The sequence below is a fragment of the Accipiter gentilis genome, chromosome 18, assembly GCF_929443795.1.
Source record: "Accipiter gentilis chromosome 18, bAccGen1.1, whole genome shotgun sequence".
Classification (NCBI taxonomy): Eukaryota; Metazoa; Chordata; class Aves; order Accipitriformes; family Accipitridae; genus Astur; species Astur gentilis.
In genome coordinates this window covers 26,815,430-26,835,862 of record NC_064897.1, presented here as the reverse complement: position 1 = coordinate 26,835,862, position 20,433 = coordinate 26,815,430, and the positions used below count along the sequence as shown (strand labels likewise).

The 20,433-nt window shown below is 52.0% G+C and overlaps 2 protein-coding genes across 5 annotated transcripts; both read left to right on the top strand.

The window, feature by feature from the left end:
- The first annotated feature begins 1,353 nt into the window (after window positions 1-1,353).
- Window positions 1,354-11,282, top strand: RAC2 (Rac family small GTPase 2). Of its 3 annotated transcripts, none has more exons than XR_007508676.1 (7): window positions 1,354-1,573; window positions 4,598-4,669; window positions 6,329-6,446; window positions 7,941-8,003; window positions 8,715-8,874; window positions 9,198-9,346; window positions 10,151-10,233. XR_007508676.1 is itself a non-coding variant. In XM_049821730.1 (7 exons), the coding sequence occupies exons 1-6, from the start codon at window positions 1,539-1,541 to the stop codon at window positions 10,279-10,281; spliced, it is 579 nt and encodes a 192-aa protein (XP_049677687.1). In that variant the 5' UTR covers window positions 1,358-1,538; the 3' UTR covers window positions 10,282-10,285; window positions 11,018-11,282. The 3 variants fall into 3 exon arrangements, 2 of the variants coding, with proteins under 2 accessions (XP_049677687.1, XP_049677686.1); XM_049821730.1 differs by lacking the exon at window positions 9,198-9,346 and adding an exon at window positions 11,018-11,282 and having other exon boundaries at window positions 1,358-1,573; window positions 10,151-10,285; XM_049821729.1 differs by lacking the exon at window positions 9,198-9,346 and adding an exon at window positions 11,018-11,282 and having other exon boundaries at window positions 1,359-1,573; window positions 10,151-10,281.
- Window positions 11,283-14,432: 3,150 nt separating this feature from the next.
- SSTR3 (somatostatin receptor 3) lies at window positions 14,433-20,379 on the top strand. Of its 2 annotated transcripts, none has more exons than XM_049821726.1 (2): window positions 14,433-14,519; window positions 17,503-19,627. In XM_049821726.1, the coding sequence occupies exon 2, from the start codon at window positions 17,558-17,560 to the stop codon at window positions 18,761-18,763; it is 1,206 nt and encodes a 401-aa protein (XP_049677683.1). In that variant the 5' UTR covers window positions 14,433-14,519; window positions 17,503-17,557; the 3' UTR covers window positions 18,764-19,627. The 2 variants fall into 2 exon arrangements, with proteins under 2 accessions (XP_049677683.1, XP_049677682.1); XM_049821725.1 differs by lacking the exon at window positions 14,433-14,519 and adding an exon at window positions 14,673-15,148 and having other exon boundaries at window positions 17,503-20,379.
- Window positions 20,380-20,433: the final 54 nt, after the last annotated feature.

The following is a 20,433-nucleotide window of genomic DNA, read 5'->3' as shown; positions in this document are numbered from 1 at the left end:
CGCAGATAGATGTGCACACATACGCACTTTTCCAGGCTTAGTGTTGCATGGGAGGAGAAGGGAGGAAGAGGAGGCAGACCCTCATTTCAAGAAGGGAAAGGAAGGAGTAGAGCCTCCTGGGATCTTTCTGCTCCTTGTCTCTTCTTTCTCAGCGTGATTGCTTCCTTATTCTCCTTGCTGCTTAGGTCTAAAATTCTTTTATCTTCTGAGGACAATGAAGACAGGCTGAGAGAGTTGGGGTTGTTTAGCCTGGAGAATAGAAGGATCCGGGGAAACCTTATTGTGGCCTTTCAATAACTAAAGGGGGCTTATAAGAAAGATAAGGACAGACTTTTTAGTAGGATCTGTAGTGATAGGACAAGGGCTAATGATTTTAAACTAAAAGAGGGTAGATTCAGACTAGATATAAGGAAGAAATTTTTTATGATGACGGTTGTGAAACACTGGAACAGGCTGCTCAGAGAGGTGGTAGATGCCCCATCCCTGGAACCATTCCAGGTCAGGTTGAACAGGGCTCTGAGCAACCTGACCTAGCTGAAGATGTCCCTGCTCATTGCAGGGAGAGCGGACTAGATGACCTTTACAGGTCCCTTCCAACTCAAACCGTTCTGTGATTCTATGACAAGATGGAGGAGGTCCGGCAGCAGCTCCCACTGGCTGCTTTCGCACAGAAGTAGGAGAGAGGGTGGACGGGGAGAAGCTGGTTTGCGGGGGCTCCTCTCATCCACCAGTCTTGGCTCTCTTAGTACTGGCAGGGGAAAGAAAACAGTTCATTGCATCCCTCGATGCATTTGCTCCACTTCGTGGTGAACACACGGGTTCACACCATACTTCCTTGCACTAGTAATCTGGGTAGGTGGAGAAGTGCGGTAGGACCTTATCACCACACGAGAGGAGGGATAGAGCAGCCACAGGGTGGCTGCTGCTTCCTAGAGGCTGCTTAACTTCCTTGTTCAGCCTTCACAGAAAACATCGTTCCTTGTGACATTTCACCATTGACACTCAGGGGCACTGGGAAGACCTGAAAAAATCTTCATTGCCCCACGTCACCCAACTGCTCCCACTTCAGATTCCCTTCCCCGCTTGCACCTCCTCCAAAGTTTGGAAGATAAAGGAGGGAGGAGGAAATCCATCCCTCCGCTTTCTCCCCAAGCTTCTAACCCTTGTTCAGCTCCCCTGTAAAAGCAGTTTGGTGCCCCCAGCCGTACGCTGGGATGGGGTGGGAAGGGAGTGGGTGAGATACGTGGGGAGAAAAAAAATAAAATAAATAAATTGCAGCAGTCATGATCCCAACCATGAAGTCATGCATGCCCCGCCTTCAGCTAACGGCCTCAGCCACAGGGCTGCTGCAGCGGTGGGAGGGGAGGAAGGACCGGAGGGTGATCGTTGAGTGAAGTTCCCTCTTCCACTTCCTCCCTCCCTGCAACCTGCTGCTCACTGCAGCACAAGGGCTGATACCCAAATTTGCCCGTCGACTCTTTGCCTTGGCCTGACTTTCCTTTGCCCCCGGCGCTGTCCTCTGCCGTGGGTCCAGAGACATGCAAGCCATCAAGTGTGTCGTGGTGGGAGACGGGTAGGTACCCCGCTGGTTTGCTGGGGATGCGGGGAGGGAGGGGCAGTGACAAGGGGCAAGAAAGAAGGTGGTTGCTTGGTGAAACTTCCCCGGCTTTGCTTCTGACCTCCTGCGGGTTGTGCTCCCTCTTTCGCTCGCTCTTCCCTCCCCAGGGCACGGGACCTTCCTCTGGGTAGGGTGTGGAAGAGGCCATTTTGAAGGGCATCTGCAAAGGGGGGCATGGAAAGTAGAGCGGGTCTGTCCCACCCACAGGAGGTGGTGGTGTTGCTGCCAAATTCAACCTGTAGGCAGGAGTCAGATTTAAAACCCAAGAGATGCAAGCGCTCTCCTGCAGGCGAATGGCTCCTTGAACGCCATCTGCTCACTGGGACTGTCTGGGAGAGGGCATGGCACTATGGTCCTGATGAGATGTCTGCCAGTATCTCTGTGTTCACCTTTTCTCGGCACATTATGTCTGCATCGGGCTGTGGGGGAGACTGTTGGGCAAGGGGTTTCTGTTGGGCACAAGGAGGACGAGCTCTATCCACTGAGATATGCGCAAGTATATGCTACTTTGGGAGTGGGAGGTAACGCAACCTTCATGCCTTCACTGCATGATAACATCACTGCCCATCTCCTGTCATCCCTGGAAATGGCCTTATCTAAGCCATCAATAAGCGAAGCAGTCCGTCCTGCCGGGGGTGGGAGGGATGGGGCGGACAGGGCCTCCTCCTGCCCAGTGGGATGAGTAGATGCAGGAGAGGGAGGGGAAGAGAGTCCGCACTTGGCACGGAGTAGGTTAATTCATTTCCCAGCTAGGAGTTGGCCAGCCTGTTATCTGGGGCAGCTATCAGGTAGCAGATGAAGAGACATTTGCAGCAGCCCTGCTCCCCACCGTCACTTCCTCCTGCAAAACTCGCCCGGGGAAGAAGACATCTGCAAACATAACAGTAGATGTTAGACGTACTCTCAGGGGCTGGAGCAAGGGGACAGGGAGAAGGGACAAGGAAGGACAGAGCCCCAAATAAACACCGTTATCTCTGAGAAAAGTCCCCCAAAGGCAGCAAGCTAGAGCTGGATAAACAACTCCACTGGGCATTTATCTGTTGTGCTGTTAACCCCCCAGTTCCCCCTTCACACCTTGCACCAACTCTGCAGTTATCCTTCAAGGCAGCATTCCCCTTTTATCATGGCTCACCCCACAACACGTCCTACTCTCAGCCCCTCTGACTGCAACTCCTTTTAAACATCTTCTGTCCCGTCATTTTGCTTCTCTGTACACTGCACCTCCCCTCTTACCATCTTGCAACACAGCAGTCCGGTCACCTCCCCATCGCTCTGAGCTCTTGGTTCACCACCCTTCACCTCCCTCCCAGTAATACCAGCCATGTCACCCTTCCTTGGCTCAACCTTACCGACCACAGGACCTTCTGCCCTCACTCAGCTGAGCCCCTCATGTTGTCCCGTAGCTGTTCTGGCCCCATAGCTCCCTCCGTCACACATCACCAACCTCTTAACACTCCCTGAGTTCAGTCCCAGGAACTTGCAGGTGCCACTAACCTCACCTCTTAACAGCTTTGTTGTAACCTTCACCCCTTCGCTGACCCTTTCTGCTCCTCTCTGTTCAACCACACTAATTCAGAACCGTCCCCCCTTCCATGACCACCCACAGTCCCATACATCTCTTGAGCCATTCCTTATAGACCTTCAGGAAGCCTCCATGGGCCTCCCTCAATATCTCTATGATAAGAGGGAAGCAAGGGAGCTGGGGAAAGAGAAGGGACTGAGAGAGGAGGATCTAAGAAAGGGAGGTGGCAGAAGGAAGAAATAAGTGTCAGAGCACGCCGAAGAGCTCAGTTTCCTTCTCAGCTGCCCCACAGTGCAGTGAGGCAGGTGCCTCAGGACCAGGGAGAAGATGCCAGCTGTGCCCGTTGAGGGCACACAAAAAGGCAGGGCTGCAGGGCTGCGAGGGAGGACTTTGCAGGTACAGCTGAGGTGGTTGGAGCATCGCCAGCAGCGAGACTCCAGCCTTTCCCCTCGGGAAAGACATCTTTCTCATCCTGTGGCTGTGCTCGTAGGCTGAGGAGCCAGGTTGTTCTCACCATCTCCATTTTACACATGTTGTAACTGAAACATGACCAGACTTTCCCAGGCCGCACAGACCTGAGAAATAGCAGCCCAGCAGGAGGAGGATTCTCCATCCCACACCTGTCCTGGCTGCTTTATCTTCTTCCAGTTTCTCTCCACTTCTTGCCCTCACCATAGCCTTACACCTTGCCGACGACACCTTCTCCTCCCCTTGATAGCCTTACTGCTCCCTTTCCCACCTCCCTCACAACGATGCTCTCACCCAGTCTGGACTCTGCTGCTACCCTGGCTTATTTTCGCTCCACCCTGCTGTAGCATGAGTGTGGGGGAGGCTGAGGAGGGAGGAAGCACCAGCTTCTAGCTCAGAAACACCACCAGCAGCCTCCAGCAGCCACAGGGAGAGGCACCTTGCTGGCTGCTTACAGCTCGCTCTGCGGGCAATGCTGCAGCTCACCGCAGGCAGGCAAGGCTGGAGTGTTGTGGCTATATCAAGAAGAGGTGCTACCAGCTCCTGGCCACAGCACCTGCAGAAGCAGGCGGGAGTGCCTGTGTTCAGGGGCTGTAGCTGGCTGGGCAGCTTTGTCATGGCACTCCCACACCGAATCAACACACCTACCCTTGGCTGTGAGCGTACAGCACCGTGCACGCACTGGAAAATGGGCTTTCGCCTCCATCTCGGAGTGGATGCGCTTTAGCTGAGTGATCTCTGTACCAGAACGTAAAAACAAGCCTTCGTGCTCGAAGACAACAAACATTTCTGGGTGACATCCTGTCTTTCTTCCTGCTGGTTGTCTAACTTACGGTTATGCGCTGTCTGGTCCTGTGAGTGTTTCTGCTGTCAGGGGTCTCCGGACAGGGCTTAGCTTAGAGGTGTGGAAGGATTGCCCCATCCCCACCTTACCCTAGCAAGATTGCCTGCACTACCATAACTTGTGCTATTTTTTCTTTCTCTTCCAGAGCTGTGGGGAAAACCTGTCTCCTTATCAGCTACACCACCAATGCCTTCCCGGGAGAATACATCCCCACTGTGTGAGTGATGCATAAACAGGTCCTGGCGTGGGTGGGAGGCATGGAAACCAGGGTGCAATGGGGTGCAGAAACCCCTTGTTGTGCACTCTGAAGGCAGGATGGCGATCTCCATGCCAGGAAGGGATGCCAAACCAGCGAAGGCGCCTCTACACTTTGGATCTGTCACTTTTCACCAGAGGCACAAGTGGCCTTATAAGCCCTGGTATAAATGGGGTATTTGGGAGACACAAACCAAACCTATCTGCCTGCTAAGTTTACAAGTAGTAGATGGGCTCCCGCTAGGCAAAACAACCTGGCACTAGGCTACAAAAATTTGGCCTCCAAGAGGAGGCAGTTGGATGGACAGGGCTCCCCACTTCCTTCCTTGACCAAGGCACCCACTGTCATCGGAGCAGGCACTGATAACCCTGATGGTAGGAGTGCAGGATTCAGCTCAATGCCAGAGTAGAAGCACTATGCAATCCAGCAGATGTATGCATGAGGCTGAGACAGACCTAAAGACTGGTGGAATAAGGAACAAAATCAGGGTTGCTTTAGTTTGAGCAGTCAGATGCATTTGTCTCCCCACAGTGCCTGGGAATATGTTTGGGGATGCACACCACACATACCACACTACTGGGATGTGGGGTATGATGGCACGCTCACTGAGGTGGGAAAAGGAGCTAGGAGTCAGACCGCCAGCTCAGGTTCAGATTCCGTGGGAAGGACAGGTACAGGAAAACCTCAGAGCCTCACCTTTTTCTCCAGAGCAATTTGCAGCAGACATTGCAAGAAAACGGCTGTGGCAGCAAGAAAGCATCGTTTCTCAGAAGCCGGTTTGTGGAGGGGCACCATCCCTTCCTAGCACGTAGACATGAAGTGGCTATGTGTTTTGTGCGTCACACACCATTTCTCCTACTGTCTGAAGTTTGTGTCTGGAGATGAGAAAGGGAGGCCATTTTGTGCTCCTGGACTGCATGGCTTATCTTACGACAGTGGCGTATGCTGTGAGCACATTCACAAGGTCTTTGTGTTGGTTCCTTCCCATCACTGGTTTCCCTCACCTTAGCCTGAAAAAAAAATAAAAAAATACCAAAAGGAACCAGAAATAAAATTTTCTAGGACAAGGGGAGGAACATCTGTATTGATTTAATATCCTTTTTTTTCAATTAAGTCTTTGCTCCCAAGCATGCAATCCTGATAGCTCTTCTCAAATATTCCATGCTGGGTTTTCAGAGTGAAGGGACACGTCTTAGCACATTGGTCTCAGTTCCAGCAGGGTTGTTGAGGAGTGCAGGGCTCTGGGAGAGCTAGAGATGTGGGTTCTTCTTCACTTTTAAGGAGAAAGCTGGGGTTTAGAGCACAAAAGAAAGACAGGGGCTTGGCTAGAGCAGACACAGTTGTGAGAAGAATACTGGGGAAAGAAGTGGGAAAGGGAAGGGTTTATGGATCTGCACGCAAGGTGGCAAAGGTGGAGCTGCAGCCAGGCACCTGTCCAGAACAGCTGGGTGATGGGAAGGAGGTTGATGCTGAGTGGGAATTTGGTAAGGTAGCATCACCCAGGTGAGCAGAGGAATCACTGCCCTTTGCTCGTGGGTGCATATAGTGAACCCCACCAACACTACTGGAAGGGGTCTCTCTTCTCCTGTTTGAGTCACAGCCTATGTCTCTGAATTTCAGGTTTGATAACTATTCTGCCAACGTGATGGTTGACAGCAAGCCTGTAAATCTGGGGCTATGGGATACTGCTGGACAAGAAGATTATGACAGGCTGAGGCCGCTCTCTTACCCGCAGACGGTGGGTCATGCTCTGTGTCCTTCCTCCCTTGTTCCTCCCTCAGATATGTCTCCATCCCCCACTGCAAAAATCAACATTCATCAAAACAGTGACGGGGCTGTTCCTGTCTTTCTCTGTCCCCTTCTGAGAATACCTCTGTTGATATACAAGTGCCTCGAAACCTTAAAGCTAAAAGATATCTGAGAGTCTTTTGGAGCCTTTATCTAAACTTCATTACTCGTATAACTTACCAACAAAACCGATATCTTCAAAGATACTTAGGAGCCCAGCTGAAGATACTTATGAGCCCAGCTGAAGGTACTTATGAGCCCAGCTGACACTGATTTCAGTGTGGGGCAGATGCCTTACACAGCCCTGGTAAAAACCCTTCCTTTTGTGAAGTTTAAGTGGCTCAGGGAATTTAGGAGCTGACACAGGAGCTTCTTGCATTTCTGCAAACCCCGCTATTCTGGCTTCTGCCTTTTAAAAGGGATCTGATGTATTCAGCCTGCTGATGCCTAAACTAAGCCCAAGCCTCTAGCAGAACAAATGGATGCCTCAGATACTGTGGTCACCAGTTTTTTACCACACTGACAGAGTGATTTCAGGGATTAAAGGTCACCTTCCCTGGAGGATGTTGTTCTAAGCAGTCTCTTGGCAAGCTCAGAAAGACCCTGCTGCCTCAGGTGTTGGTCTGAAGGTTGCCATTGCAACAAAAAGGGCTAGGAATTGAGGCCACTATTTATTTTGGCTAGGTTCAGCCACCTAAAAGTTGGATTCCTGGTGTAAGCTGTTTGCCTAGGCTCCTTCTGCAGTCAGTGCAAGCAGATGTATTTCTCAACAGCATGCTTGCACCCACCCTGGGACACAACTCCAAGGATAGTTGGGGGAACTGTTCTCCGACTTTTTTGCCTCTGATACTTGTAAAAGTATGTAAACGGATAGCCTGGGCCTGACACCCTTGTTTTAGCTAGGTGAAGTTGGATGAAATAAATATAACCCTGAAGAGCTGGTTTGTTTTGTTTTTAATGGAAGTCTATATTCTGCCGTGCTCAGGAGAAGCGCTTACGTGGATAACCAAAACTCCGCCTCATTTACATCCTGTGTGTGCACTTTTTGGGCTGAGCCTAGTTCTGTCTCAACAGCAGGCGAAATTATTCTGGCCTGAAAGCTCGACGATGTTCTGTGAGAAATGAGCAGGACGCTGTCAGGCTGTTTCCCATGAGGATGACTGTGCCTACCACAAAAACCCCATCCTCGTAGTTAAACGTTTGGCTCTTCTGATAATGGTGGCTATGGTTACCATGAGTCAGGGGAGCAAATATCTTTCTCTCCTCTGGAGGCAATTAGCAGCAGTCAGGACTGTGTTACTTTGTGAGAGACAGCTTTCCCTAGCATGACCCTCTGCTGCAGAGGGAGGATGCTGCCCACCCAGATCTTCTCTACCCTCCCTGCCTCCTGCCATGCAATCCCATGCTCTCATCCTAACTCTGCACCATGGTTGTATGCCTACAGGACGTCTTCCTGATCTGCTTCTCCCTTGTCAGCCCGGCATCTTATGAAAACGTCCGTGCTAAGGTGAGACACAATATCCTGGTCCATTAGGGGCTAAGGAGGGTGAGATTGGTGGTGGTCTTGCAAAGAGAGTGACTGTGGGTGGAAACTGCTAACAGGACCTCTAGATTCAGAGAGGTAATATCATTTTTGTGACAATCAGAAGGGACTAAAATATGACCCTCCTTCAGATGTCTTTTCCGGGTCATCTCAAAGAAAGTGGCCAACCCCATTAACAGGCTAGTATTCATCTTGGTGGGCTATTGAGCTGTGAGACCACAGGCTTATATTCTGACGGCATCTTCCAGCCAAGACTGTCACAGCACAGAGAAGGAGGACCAGTCCATAGGGTATGAGAAGCAGGTACCCACAGCTTTTGGATGGGAAGTGAGGGAAGAAGGGAGAGATTGATGAGGAGGAGAACAACATAGTATTTCCTTCCTACCACTTTCAGGTTCCTCCTTGGGTTCCAGGGAGCCATGAAGGGTAAAGTGCAGCTTGTGCTTTTGCTTAACAGAATTTGAGCTCCATGCCAGGGATTTTGCATGAGGACCCAGCAACAAGGGCTGGCCTGGGCCAGGCTATAGTGCCCAACACTGGATGGAAGGGCTGCGAGGAAGGACAGGGTGTTAGCTACCTTGCTGACACTTTTTCAGGGGTGCCTCTTTCTTTCCCTTGTGCATGCCCATATGCGTGACTTCCTCTCACATCTTTGCCGTTTTGCTCCCTTGCTAGTGGTTCCCCGAGGTGCGGCACCACTGCCCTAGCACTCCCATCATCCTTGTGGGCACAAAGCTGGATCTTCGTGATGACAAGGACACCATTGAGAAGCTGAAGGAGAAGAAGCTATCCCCCATTACCTATCCTCAGGGCCTTGCTCTGGCCAAGGAAATCGGTATGTGCTTGGGGCAACATCTTGGACCTACTGAAAGGAGAGAGGCAGAAGATAAGGGCTTCCCCTCAGCCTAATGAGGCTTTTGTAGAGGTATCTCACAGTGGTATCTCTGAGGGACACGAGGAGACACACCAAGGGTCATGGGACAAAATGCCATTCAGGAGACTCAGGAAGGAGATCTGCTCCTTGAGGAAGCCTCAACCCTCTGTTTTCTGCCTCCCTCTGGCCACCACGCTACACAGACACGCACAAATACGCGCTTGCTCATTCCCCTCCCCTTTTACTCTGCTATTTTTATTTGGGCCAATATTTTTCTGTGAAAGCCACAGCTGCCGTGTGGGCAGAGGCCTCTCCTCCACATCCGGAAAGAAGCGGAAGAGAGTGAGTTTTCTAACATCTCTCAGGAAGAGTTGCAACTGCAGCTTCTCGTCCCTGCCTCTGACTAGCGGGGCTTATACCTGCAACCCCCTGGGTATGTGTGTCACACCCCACCGTTCATCTCAGGGGCATCAGTTCCCTCCCTTATTTTGGGAAATGTACAAATGCCTGTTCCAGGTAACCTCTCTTCTCAAATGGAGCATGCAGAGGCAGGAGGGAGGCTGGGAAACACAGCTTAAGGGAGAAGTTTTCAACCGGGAGTTTGGAGGAGAGGGTGTCCGGTCAGGATAACATAGCCGGCTTCACATGATGGCTCTGCTCTGGCTACAAGGGTGGAGAATAGGCAAACTCCGGTCTTGTACAGCTGGCCAGTTTTGTCCTCAAGTCAAGGCTACCTGAGTGAGTGAAGTGTGTCCTGACAATGCTTAATGGCTTTGATCACCTGTGCTGTGTTTTTCAGTTCAGGGAAAAGCCAGGTGCCTTGCTTTCCAGCACAACGCCTCTGAGAATTTGGGGGTACAGAGTCCCAAAAAGGAGGTGCCATGTGATTTGAGATGCCACCAGAGGTGCTTGAGGCCAGGCAGTCTGAATGACATTTGAACTTGAGGAGACCTGAGACCTCATCTCAAGATGAGAGTCAGCGGTTGTTTCCATGGTGTGTATGTGCCTCAGGACACTGTAAAATGGGCACTGAGGGAGGAGAGCGTTGTGGCTGTGATGTGAGCCAGAAACTTGTTGGTGAAACAGGCCCATGCATCTCTTTCTTCTTGACACTATCTGTGGTATTCCTTCTGCGTGTTTCTCTTCTGAGCACCCTCGGCAGCAGATTCCTGGGTACCCCCACTGCCTACCCCAGTTCCCTTCCTCCCCATTACAGCACCTGCTTTCTTCCCAACAGACTCCGTGAAATACCTCGAATGCTCGGCTTTGACGCAGCGCGGCCTCAAGACGGTGTTTGACGAGGCCATCCGAGCAGTCCTCTGTCCACAGCCCACCCGGACAAAGAAACGTGTATGCAGCCTTCTCTAAGTGAGTAAGTCTGAAAGGGATCCCTGGGAGCGACACCAGTGGCACTTTCCTGCTCCTGAACCCAGTTGGTCACTGGGTTCCTATAACCTGCTGTGCCTGGTGGGATGGGTCAGCCTCAAAGAGAGAGAGGGAGACAGTCCTCCTGCTTGGGGAAGGGACAGGACATGGTATGACAGAGAACACGGACCCCTGAACCACTTGCCCCTCCTTGCTGCTTGCCCATGGGCAGGTTTGCCCCCATCTCCTGGTGCAAGGACGCCCAAGATTTTCCACCCCTGCCCTCACAGAGAAGAACTGTCACCTTCTGCCACAGAGGGAACTGCATCCAGGCAGCCCTGGGGATCATCTGCTGTGAGACTTGTGAAGCCACAGCCTTTGCCTATGGGAAAAAAAAAAAAATCTGTTCCTTTTTCATGGTGGTTGCCCAATGGCCCTTCATCTTACCAGGCCCTGTTCACCTCAAGGTGGTTTTTGTGTTGCTGTACATTGACAGGCAGCAGCTTCTCCCCCAGGACTCCTCATATTGTCCCCATCTGCCCTTCCCCTTCAACTCAAGGGAGCAGAGAGGCTTCAGGATGAGGGGCAAAGCTGGCCAGAGCCTGAGGAGAGAGGAGAGTGAGAACTTTCTAGCTGGGACCCTGCCCCTTCGTTCTCCCACCACCACCAGGGCAGAGGGAGGCAGAGCAGGATAATAACCGAGCTGGTTTCATGAGGTCTGTTGTGTTTTTGGCTCCAGATCCCGGCCCCGTCCTGATGCCAGGCTCTGCCCAGCACAACAGGAGAGCGATGGCTCCAGCATCCCGGAGCTCAGTACCTTGTAGCGGTCACTGCGCTTTTTACTTCTTGCTGGCTTGAAAGACTGTTGTGGGTCTGTAGCATTGGTTTGTCTGTTTGCACAACTTCCCCACACTCGCCTCACCCCAGCTGCCCCTTCCCTTCCTCACCAACCTCCAAGGTTACAACGTAGGGAATAAGACCAAATAAACAGACCGTTCATTCTTGCCATGTCCGTGATGTGTTGCACCTCGGGGCGACACGGCCCTGAAGCGGTGAACAACGGGACGGCTGGGGTGGAGGCATCTGCCAGCCGTACCCCTCCTTCGGCAGTGACAACCCAGGCAGCACCACACTGAGCTTGGTACCGGGGAGCCCCCGCCGCTCTGGGATGAAGAGATGAGGCCTGATTCATGCATCGAGTTGCCAAGTTCTCAGCTGAGCCCCCTGCGTTCCTCAGTAAAGTGGGAATATCGTGTGCTGGCCAAAGGCGGCGGGACAATTACACCTCAGCTTTTGCCCTTTCTCTTCTCATCCTCCATGTGTTCAAAGGAAAAGTTGTCTCCCCTCCGAGACACGCAGAGGATGGGATGTGGGCTTTGGGAGGGGAGACCCAGGACCAGACTTCTCTCTGCGGGGACTGCCCCTGCAGGTCGCTGGGGACACACTTTCACCAAAACATTTCTGCATTAATGCTTCTAAGCTCACGTCACAGGCAGTCGTATCGTACCGGCACTCGCTCACACTGCCAGGCACAGGCAGAACGAGAACAGGAAGGGGGAGGGCAGGGGGAGGAAATAAAAAAAAGCGAGGAATGAGTCACCAGTCCAGACAAATTGCCTCCAAGTCACTAAAATTAAGCGGAAGAGAGTGGTCCCAGCGGTGCTATGGATCTGGCAGCTGTGAGCACCTGCCTTCCTGATGCATTGCAGGGACTTGAGAATAAGAAGTGTTACAGGGTGGCTGCTCCTGCCACTGCTCTGGGAGGGAGGGAGGAGGGCTCAGGGTGCAATGATTGGCACTGCAAAATCCTGCAGTCCGAGGAGGGCACAGGGAAACGGTGGAGTTGAGCCAGCTTACCGCTGCCCGATGCAGCATCGCTTCTGAGTTTCAAAGGCTGCTTCCTGCGCTGAGGAGGTGCATGGGTAGTGTCGGCAACAACCCGCCACAGTGAAGGCCCTGAGGTACCCTGCTGCCAGGGACATTTCTGCAAATTCAATTCACGGTCAGATCCGAGTAAGGCAGTTAATTCAGTGGTGTGACACGTTATTCACTGATAATGTCCAGAGCAACGCTGGAGGACATCCTGTGGCAGCGAGTTCCACTAATGCCTGCATTGCATATGTGCTGCCGGATGAATTGCCCAAGCCCCCTCCAAAGGTAATGTAAATTGTGTCAACGTAAGTCCAGAAAAGCAGAAATGAAGTCTCTGGTGTGGGCAAAGGACACCAAGCCCTTGAGACTGGGGTCCAGCCTCCCTTAAACACCCTAAACATTACTCAGACCAATGACTTCCCAGTGGGTTATTATTTCCTCTCCAGTTTTCAAGCCTTGGCTTTTACCTTCTCAGTCCGCCCTGTCCCCTATCATGTACAGCAATGCAGAGAGGAGAGGCTCACCGTGTGCGTGAAACAAAATTCACGTACCTGCCTACCTGTGGAGGTGCACAGGCTGAGCTCTCCTTCCAACACAATTCAAGCACTTTGCAGAACCCCCTCGGAGCTGAGGCAGAGACTGAGGCAGGACTCTGAGCATTGAGGAAGCAAGCTGGAGACCTGGAAGTTTTGAACTTAATGACTTTGCTTATGTTAACAAGGCCTGGAAGGGATAGCTGGCCTGGGCAGAGCTCTGCTGTTGCATGGCTCCATTTCTTCTAGGGGCTCCCTGCATGCTGCTGCAGATACCTGCCCTGCCATGACAAAGATAGCCACTGGGTGCTGCCCACGCCATTCCTTCCCCAGTGAGGCCTCATCTCTCCTGTGTGTCTCCTTACAGCACTGTGGCCAAGGTTTAGGCTAAGGCATCCTGACAGCTTTGAAGCCCTGTACTGTCTTCACCGGTTCACCTTTGAGCAGCACTGGCTGCTCAGGCAGGTCTGGAAGACCAGGTTTTAGACCCTGGTTATGTTCTGCTCGCAGAGATACTCCCTACTTGTGTTAAGGCTGGAATTGGCCCTAGGAGCTTAACTGCTCCTAACAGCAGTGCCAGATTTCAAGAGCTGGGTGACTGCACAGCACAAGGAGTCACTGATGTCGGCTGCAGGGCAGGGAAGGGCCTGAGGACTATAGGGAAGCACTTTGTGCAAGGAATGGGATGGGGAAATGCTAATTTTCTTCCCCGGAGGACTGCTCACACAAAGGAGCTTAATTGCTTGCCCTGCCCCATTTCTTCTGTGTCCACTCCTTGCAGCACAGATGAAATCAGGCAGGAGAGTTTGGGGCTGTTGAACCGGAGCTTTTTCCCAAAAAAGGTGCAAAAGACGTGAGATTGTGCACGGAGCCAGGGGAGGGAGAGAGTTGAGACAGACAGCCCCTTTATCTGCCCATCTGCCCTCAGCTCCATCCATCTGGAGGTGCTCGTAGGGCAGAACAGAAGGGAGAAGGGTTTGTGCGCTCAGCATCCACCCCGGTTTCTGAGCATCTTGCCAGCCAGAAGGCTTTGCCGTGTCCCTGCAGCTCTGAGCAGCAGCTGTCCTGCCCACAAGATCCTCAGAACGGGCAGCCCCTCTCCTGTGTGCCCGTGGGCATTCGCAGGGCACTTTGCACTGCCACAACTCCCCCCTCCTAGGGGAGCTGAGCCGGGTCCCCCCCTTCCACAACACCACTCTCCCACCACACAGTTGCTCTCTGCATCCCTCTCCCCTGCATCCCTCTCCCTCTCCCCTCCACCATCTCCAGCTTCTCTCACCACACTCCCTCCATCCTCCCCTCCTCTGCGCTCCCCCTCTCCCCTTGCCCCTCTGCCGCACCTCCCTCTCTCCCTTTTCATTCTCCATCCCGGTTTCTCCTCCCCGCTCCTCTCCCATTCTCCAGCTCCATCGTCCATCCCCTCCTTCTCCTTCTCCTGCCGGTGTTTCCGTGCGTGGCGCCCATTGGCTGGCGGCAGCCATCCCACGGTAGCCGCCACTTCAATCCCGTTTGCCCAAGCCCGGCAGACGAACCCCCCTTTCCCCAGCAGATGGTGAGGGGAGAGTGGGGGAGAGACCCGCCGGCCTGAGGGTGAGGGTCCGAGCATCCCCGGCCGGACACCAGCGGGTACTGGAGTGGGCCCCACTCCCACACCAGTCACGGAGGGAAGCGATGGGCAGGTCCAGAAGGAAGGACTTGCGTCTTCGGTAGTGGATGGTGGGACTCGCTCCCTCCCGGGACCGTTTTGTTCAATTGCTTTTAAGAAAGGGGAAGGGGAAAAAAACATGACACGGATTCTCCCGGTGAAGCAGAGGAAAATGTACATCCCAACGACACGTAAGTACCAGGCGGCTCTGCCTGCTTTTCCCAGCTGTCTCCCGTGGGGGTGAGTCCATGCAGAAGTTAACTCTGCAGTCCCAGAGAAGGAAAACTGCCCCCCCCCCCCCCCGCTCCAGCCCCCCCCCCCCCAATTCTGCCAGCCCAGCCTGGTCCCTACCAGAGAGCTCAGCCCCGAGGTGAGGCAGGGGGAGTCCTGAGCTGGAGCAGGGCTGTGGAAAACGGGAGGGGAGGGTGGCAAGAGGGGTTGCAGGTTATTGGACTCTGTGGTCCCTCCCAGCTTCTATTCCTGTTTTGTAACCGGGTCTAGGCTCAGCTTTTAGCATCCACCTCCTCCTCTCATTCAACGCAGAAATATATCTTTTTTGTTTTTCCTAAAGAAAGCGGTAGCACCGATTTATCATCTCTTTCTACCTCTCTGCCTTACTCCTGCTCTCCAGATGTACGGAGCAGGCATATTCTGGCAGCACCCGTTAGGGGATCCAAATCTTCTTGCAACAGGTGCTATCCACATCAGGGACAGACCCCAAGTAGATGCCAACACACTACCAGTCTGAGGCCAAGGTTCCTCATCAATTCCTACCTATGCAGGTGTTGCCAAAGCAGCCAGCAGAGCAGACCCAACCCAGGTGAGGCACTGGTATCCAGTGGTTGTTCTGTCAAACTAGCCAGAATGTGTGATGCAGCATTTGAGCTGGTAGATGGTACTTGGCAAAGTTAGAATGGTACAGACAGACCATGCCTGCTTAAAGACAAAGTTTCTCCACTGCAGCTGTCTGAGCAGGAGAATGAGTTTACAGTGAATCAGTGCTTTGCATTGCATGCCTTAGCATTTTTGATAGGGCTTTTGGAGACCTGAGGCTGCATTTACTGCATTGCTAAACCACAGCCTGAGCAATCAGCTTTGAGGTCTGGACCCCAGACACTTCCCCAAATGCTTTTCAGCCCCAGCATGAGTGTCCCCATCTATATTTGATATTGGTAGGGCTGCCTCCAAATGCTTTTTTTGGAAATTCCTTTGCATGCAGGAGGAACATCCAAAGGGATTCCTACCTATGTCCTCACCTTTTAGAGGATCATCTTTTTATGAACGTACGGTTCTGGTCTCTGCCACCCTTTGCAGGGATCTTTGTCCCCAGAGCAGTCACTGCCCTCCCCTTTCCTCCAACAAGTGACTTGTGTCACTGGAACAGCACTGGAAAAAAATATCAGAGGAAAGATCCTCAAGCCTAGAAATAGACTTTCAAATCACTTCCTACTTTGCCCATTCATTGCAGCCACTCATGATGTGTGGGACAGCCCAGTGCTGCAGGACCCCGAGAGATGGGCTTCTATCAGGACAGTGTGTCACAGCCCAAGGCACCTGCAAATAAAGTCTAAACAATTCCCTTCCTTCAAAGCTCATTTAAGTACAGCAGGAAACATTTATGCAATAGCCTGTAGAAATGGCCTTAAGACATAGTTGCCCAATGGTGTTTTTATGGGGCCTATCAGATGAGGTTCTTTCAGGATAAGATTTGATATCTCTGTAGAATCTGTGTGTTTGCCTATCTGATATCCAAGGAATCCATCTAAAGCTCAGGTCTCCCCTAAGGTTTCCAGAAGTCAGAATGACATCTACAAAAAAGAATAAAAGCTATAATATTAAGACATTTGTGAATAAAGTTGTGATGGTACAGAGCATCCCATCTGGGAGAAAAGTCTCTGGAGTGTTTTGGCCTCCTGAAAGTAGTTAATATTGGGAGTCCTTTCCTTTGAGATCCCCAGTTTTCATTTCAGTAACAAAGGAGCTTCAGAGCCCTAGGAGATTTGGTGGGATGGGTAAAGGCAAGCCTCAGGGTCCTTGTTCTCCTCCACTAAGTCATCCTCCCTTCCAAGGAGCTAGTTCATCAAAAGGATAACCCTGCCAGTCCACACCTCCAGAAAATTTTGCCAGAGCCGGAGTGATCCTGCAAGCATCACAAATCTCCCCTGCATAAGGTTTTCCAGGATGTCTCTGGTCTGGAGTGTGTGCTGGGCTCTGTATCCCACATATATGGAGTCCTGACAAAAGACAAAAGACACGTCCTTCCCTTCTCTGTCTCTTCTCTCCCTGCAGCTTCTCACCCAGTGTCAGCAGATTGCTGGTGGCGAGTGGAGAGCTTGTTTGTTCAAGCTCAGTGCTGTTTCCATGCCAAACCCTGATGTTGACGGGCAATTGGGCACCTCAGATTAGGAAGGCTGGGACACTGCTTTGGTGTCGCAAACAGCTGGGGCAGGCAGAGCCTCTTCCATTAGCAGTGTGTTGCAGGGTGCAGAAGGAGAGAGAGAGAAAACAAGAGACAAAGAGGCAAGAGAGATCTGGACTGATCCCTCTTGGTGTACTCAAAATAATCTGGCTCCTCCTTTACTCTCAAACTGCCATAACACAAACCAGCTACCCTCCAGCTCAGGTGCTGAGCTCAGCCTCTTGGCTCAGATTTAGAGTGGAGGTGCTTTCATTTCTGCTGGTGGGGCTAACAACCCCATGACAACCTGGCCAGTCCAAAAAGAGCTTCAGCAAACAGGAGGATACTCAGTGAATGGGGGAGACAGAGTTGGAATGGCGCGTTATCACTGGATGCTCTTCCTTCTTTTGTTTGTAAGGCACCTGCCATTCACAAATGAGAATCGGGCCCCTGGCAACTATGTCCTCTGTATTGGAGCCAGTAGCAGAAAATGAGAAATTTCCTTGTCCCTATCCCAGTCTGTGGTTCTTTCCCTAGGGAAGAGGTTCTATTGGCCCACATTGAGCCATGTCCATGTTTGTCCCTCCGTGCCCACTGTGCCTCCCAGGACTAGATAGGGTCAATATTGTCCTACATCTTCCAGCATCCACAAACTCACCTCAACTTCCCATGCCTGCCCATACCTACACACAGTTAATGTGGTGATTTTATCTGTGGCTTGTTCAGCTGTCATGTCCCCAGTATCAAAGGCTTTTTTCTCCTCCTCTCACTTCCAGATTGCTAACTGATCCTGCAAGGACGCTGCCCCCTGCCCTCTTCCCTGCCTCTGCTATGGACTCTTCTGCTTTCAGCCTCCCCACGCCAGCAGTGTCGGAGGAGGGGAATGCCTCTGGCAGCTGGGCAGGCTTCACCACCCCCAACGGCTCCACCACCGCCAGCCCTGGTGTGGTCGTCAGCGGTGTCCTCATCCCCCTGGTCTACCTCATTGTCTGCGTGGTGGGGCTGGCTGGGAATTCTCTGGTCATTTATGTGGTCCTGCGGCACTCTGTGAGCGAGTCGGTGACCAACGTCTACATCTTGAACCTGGCCCTAGCTGATGAGCTCTTCATGCTGGGCCTGCCATTCCTGGCTGCCCAAAATGCCCTGTCCTACTGGCCATTTGGGTCTTTCATGTGCCGCCTGGTGATGGCTGTGGATGCCATCAACCAGTTCACCAGCATCTTCTGCCTGACGGTGATGAGTGTTGATCGCTACCTGGCCGTGGTCCACCCAGGGAAGTCCTCCAAATGGCGGACAGCACGGGTGGCCAAGGCTGTGAGTGCAACTGTGTGGGTGCTGTCTTCCGTAGTGGTGCTGCCCGTGGTCGTCTTCTCAGATGTCCCTTTAGGGATGAGCACATGCCACATCCAGTGGCCAGAGCCTGCCTCGGTGTGGAGAGCTGGCTTCATCGTCTACACTGCCACCTTGGGCTTCTTTGGGCCGCTGCTGGTGATTTGTCTCTGCTATCTTCTTATCGTTGTGAAGGTTCGTTCCTCTGGCAGGCGGGTGAGGGCTCTGTCCTCCAAGCACAAGCTTTCCGAGCGCAGAGTGACCCGCATGGTGGTGGCTGTTGTGGCTGTCTTCATCCTTTGCTGGCTCCCCTTCTACGTCCTCAACATAATCAATGTTGTCTGCCCACTGCCAGAGGAACCGTCCCTCTTTGGTGTCTACTTCCTTGTGGTGGTTTTGCCATATGCCAACAGCTGTGCCAATCCTATCATCTATGGCTTCCTCTCCTACCGCTTCAAGCAGGGCTTCCGTAGGGCCATCCTCAGGCCATCTCGCCGAGTCCAAAGCCAGGACGTGCCAGCATGCCCCCCAGAGAAGACTGATGATGAAGAGGAAGAGGGTGAGATCAGCAAGATCACCCAGAATGGTAATGACAGGCAGGAGCACCCTCTAAGCAGTAGGGAAGGAGAAAGCAATGAGCAAAAACCACTCCCCGAGGAGCCTGTGGGGTGTGAAAAGAGCAACAAGTTGCATGTCAGTTATTTATGATGAAAGGGGTGGTGCAGGGGAAAGAGACACTGGGACATGGGATCCCCTTCACCCTCTGTGCTTTTCCACCTCAAAGGCAATGGGAGATGTTGATAGAAGGGAATATTAAAGTCCAAGATTCTGCTTAAAGATGAAAAGGGCTCCATGAACTTGTGGAAAAAGCAAGGCATTGTTCTTGGCTTTGGAAGGGACACCTGAGGTTTGTGTGGTGCCAGGTAAAGGAAGGACTGCATCCAGGGAGAGCTGAAGAGATGATGGGCACTGACAGTATGGAGAGAACAAGGTCAGCCCTAGATTGCATGATCCATCCTTGGATCACCCAGCTGTGAATGGCATCAGCTGCCATCTGACTGTGGCACCTCAAGGAAGTCCTCAACTGGCATATACAATAAAAAGGCCTCCCAATGCCTTGATTATCTTCCATATAAACATGAGAATCTGTTTACCCTAAAAGAAAAACAGGAAGGGAAAATGTCTGCAGTGAAGACATACCAGCCAGTTGCATGAATGGCTGACCCTTCTCGAGCCCTCCAATGTCTTGGGGACAACTTTCCTACCCATGCTGGTCATGGCTGGAGACCACTCTGACTGCTCAAAGCCTCCTCTTTCTTTCTAGGGCTCTCATAGACTCTGGGCAGGCTGATGAGACTTACCTGGGAGAGCAAATGGGACATTTCTTCCCTGCACCTCGCATTCTTCAGGGTTTCCCTGGTGCCTCTGCATCCTGGTGGAAGGTGTAACAAGGGTACAGAAGAAGACAAGGCATGGGTGGGAGGCAGGGTTTCTTACAAGCTGAAATGCCCTTTCCCTTTTCTTCTCCCTAAGCCTTATTGTAAATAAACAAAAAGCCTTTGGACTTAAAAGGCCAACTGGGCAGAACCGTTCTGTGTGTTTAGGGCAGGGGGGTGGTGTAGGTTTGGCTCTCGTGAGAATACACAACATCTTTGAGATGAGTTGATCTCTGTATGGGATAATGTTTGGCTGGTACAGGAGATCAAGGCATGTATCAGTACAGGAGATCAAGGCATGTATCAGTACAGGATTGGGGCAGGGAGCAGAGGGAGGTTGGATGATCTCCAGTGTGAGAGAGCTATAGTTGCAGGATTCTGGGCAATACTAGGAACTGATCCATCTTGTGGGAAATGGTAGAGTATTTGGCCCAGGATGGAGAAGATATGATGTGTCTGCATGTGTAGAAAGGTGGTTGATTGCAAAAGTTTGATCACTGGACTGTACGTGTATGAGACTGTCTGAACAGGACCAGAGATCGAGGAGTGAGGGCTGGTGGGAGATGTACACAGGTTGGGCACCGATGCTAATCTGTGTGTGGCTGTGGGGCATGTATAAATGTGTACAAATGTACATAAGGGGGTATGCACGTGTATAAGTGTATACAAACACAGATGAGGAAGTGTGTTTATGTAATTGTGGGATGTTTAAGTGTAGATACAGTTGTATGGGCATGCAAGTATATATGGAAATGTGTGCACACATGTGAATGCTTGGGTAAGAGTGTGAGAGTATGTGTGTTGCTGTGTGTTGGATGAGTGCTTGCTTTTGTGCATCGGTTGTTAGAGGGAAGTTGTGGGTGGACCCGTCTGAGTGTGCAGGCTAGAGGAGCAGCAATGTATGAGGGTGGGTGGGAGGAAGGTCTCTCCACTTCGGCTTCA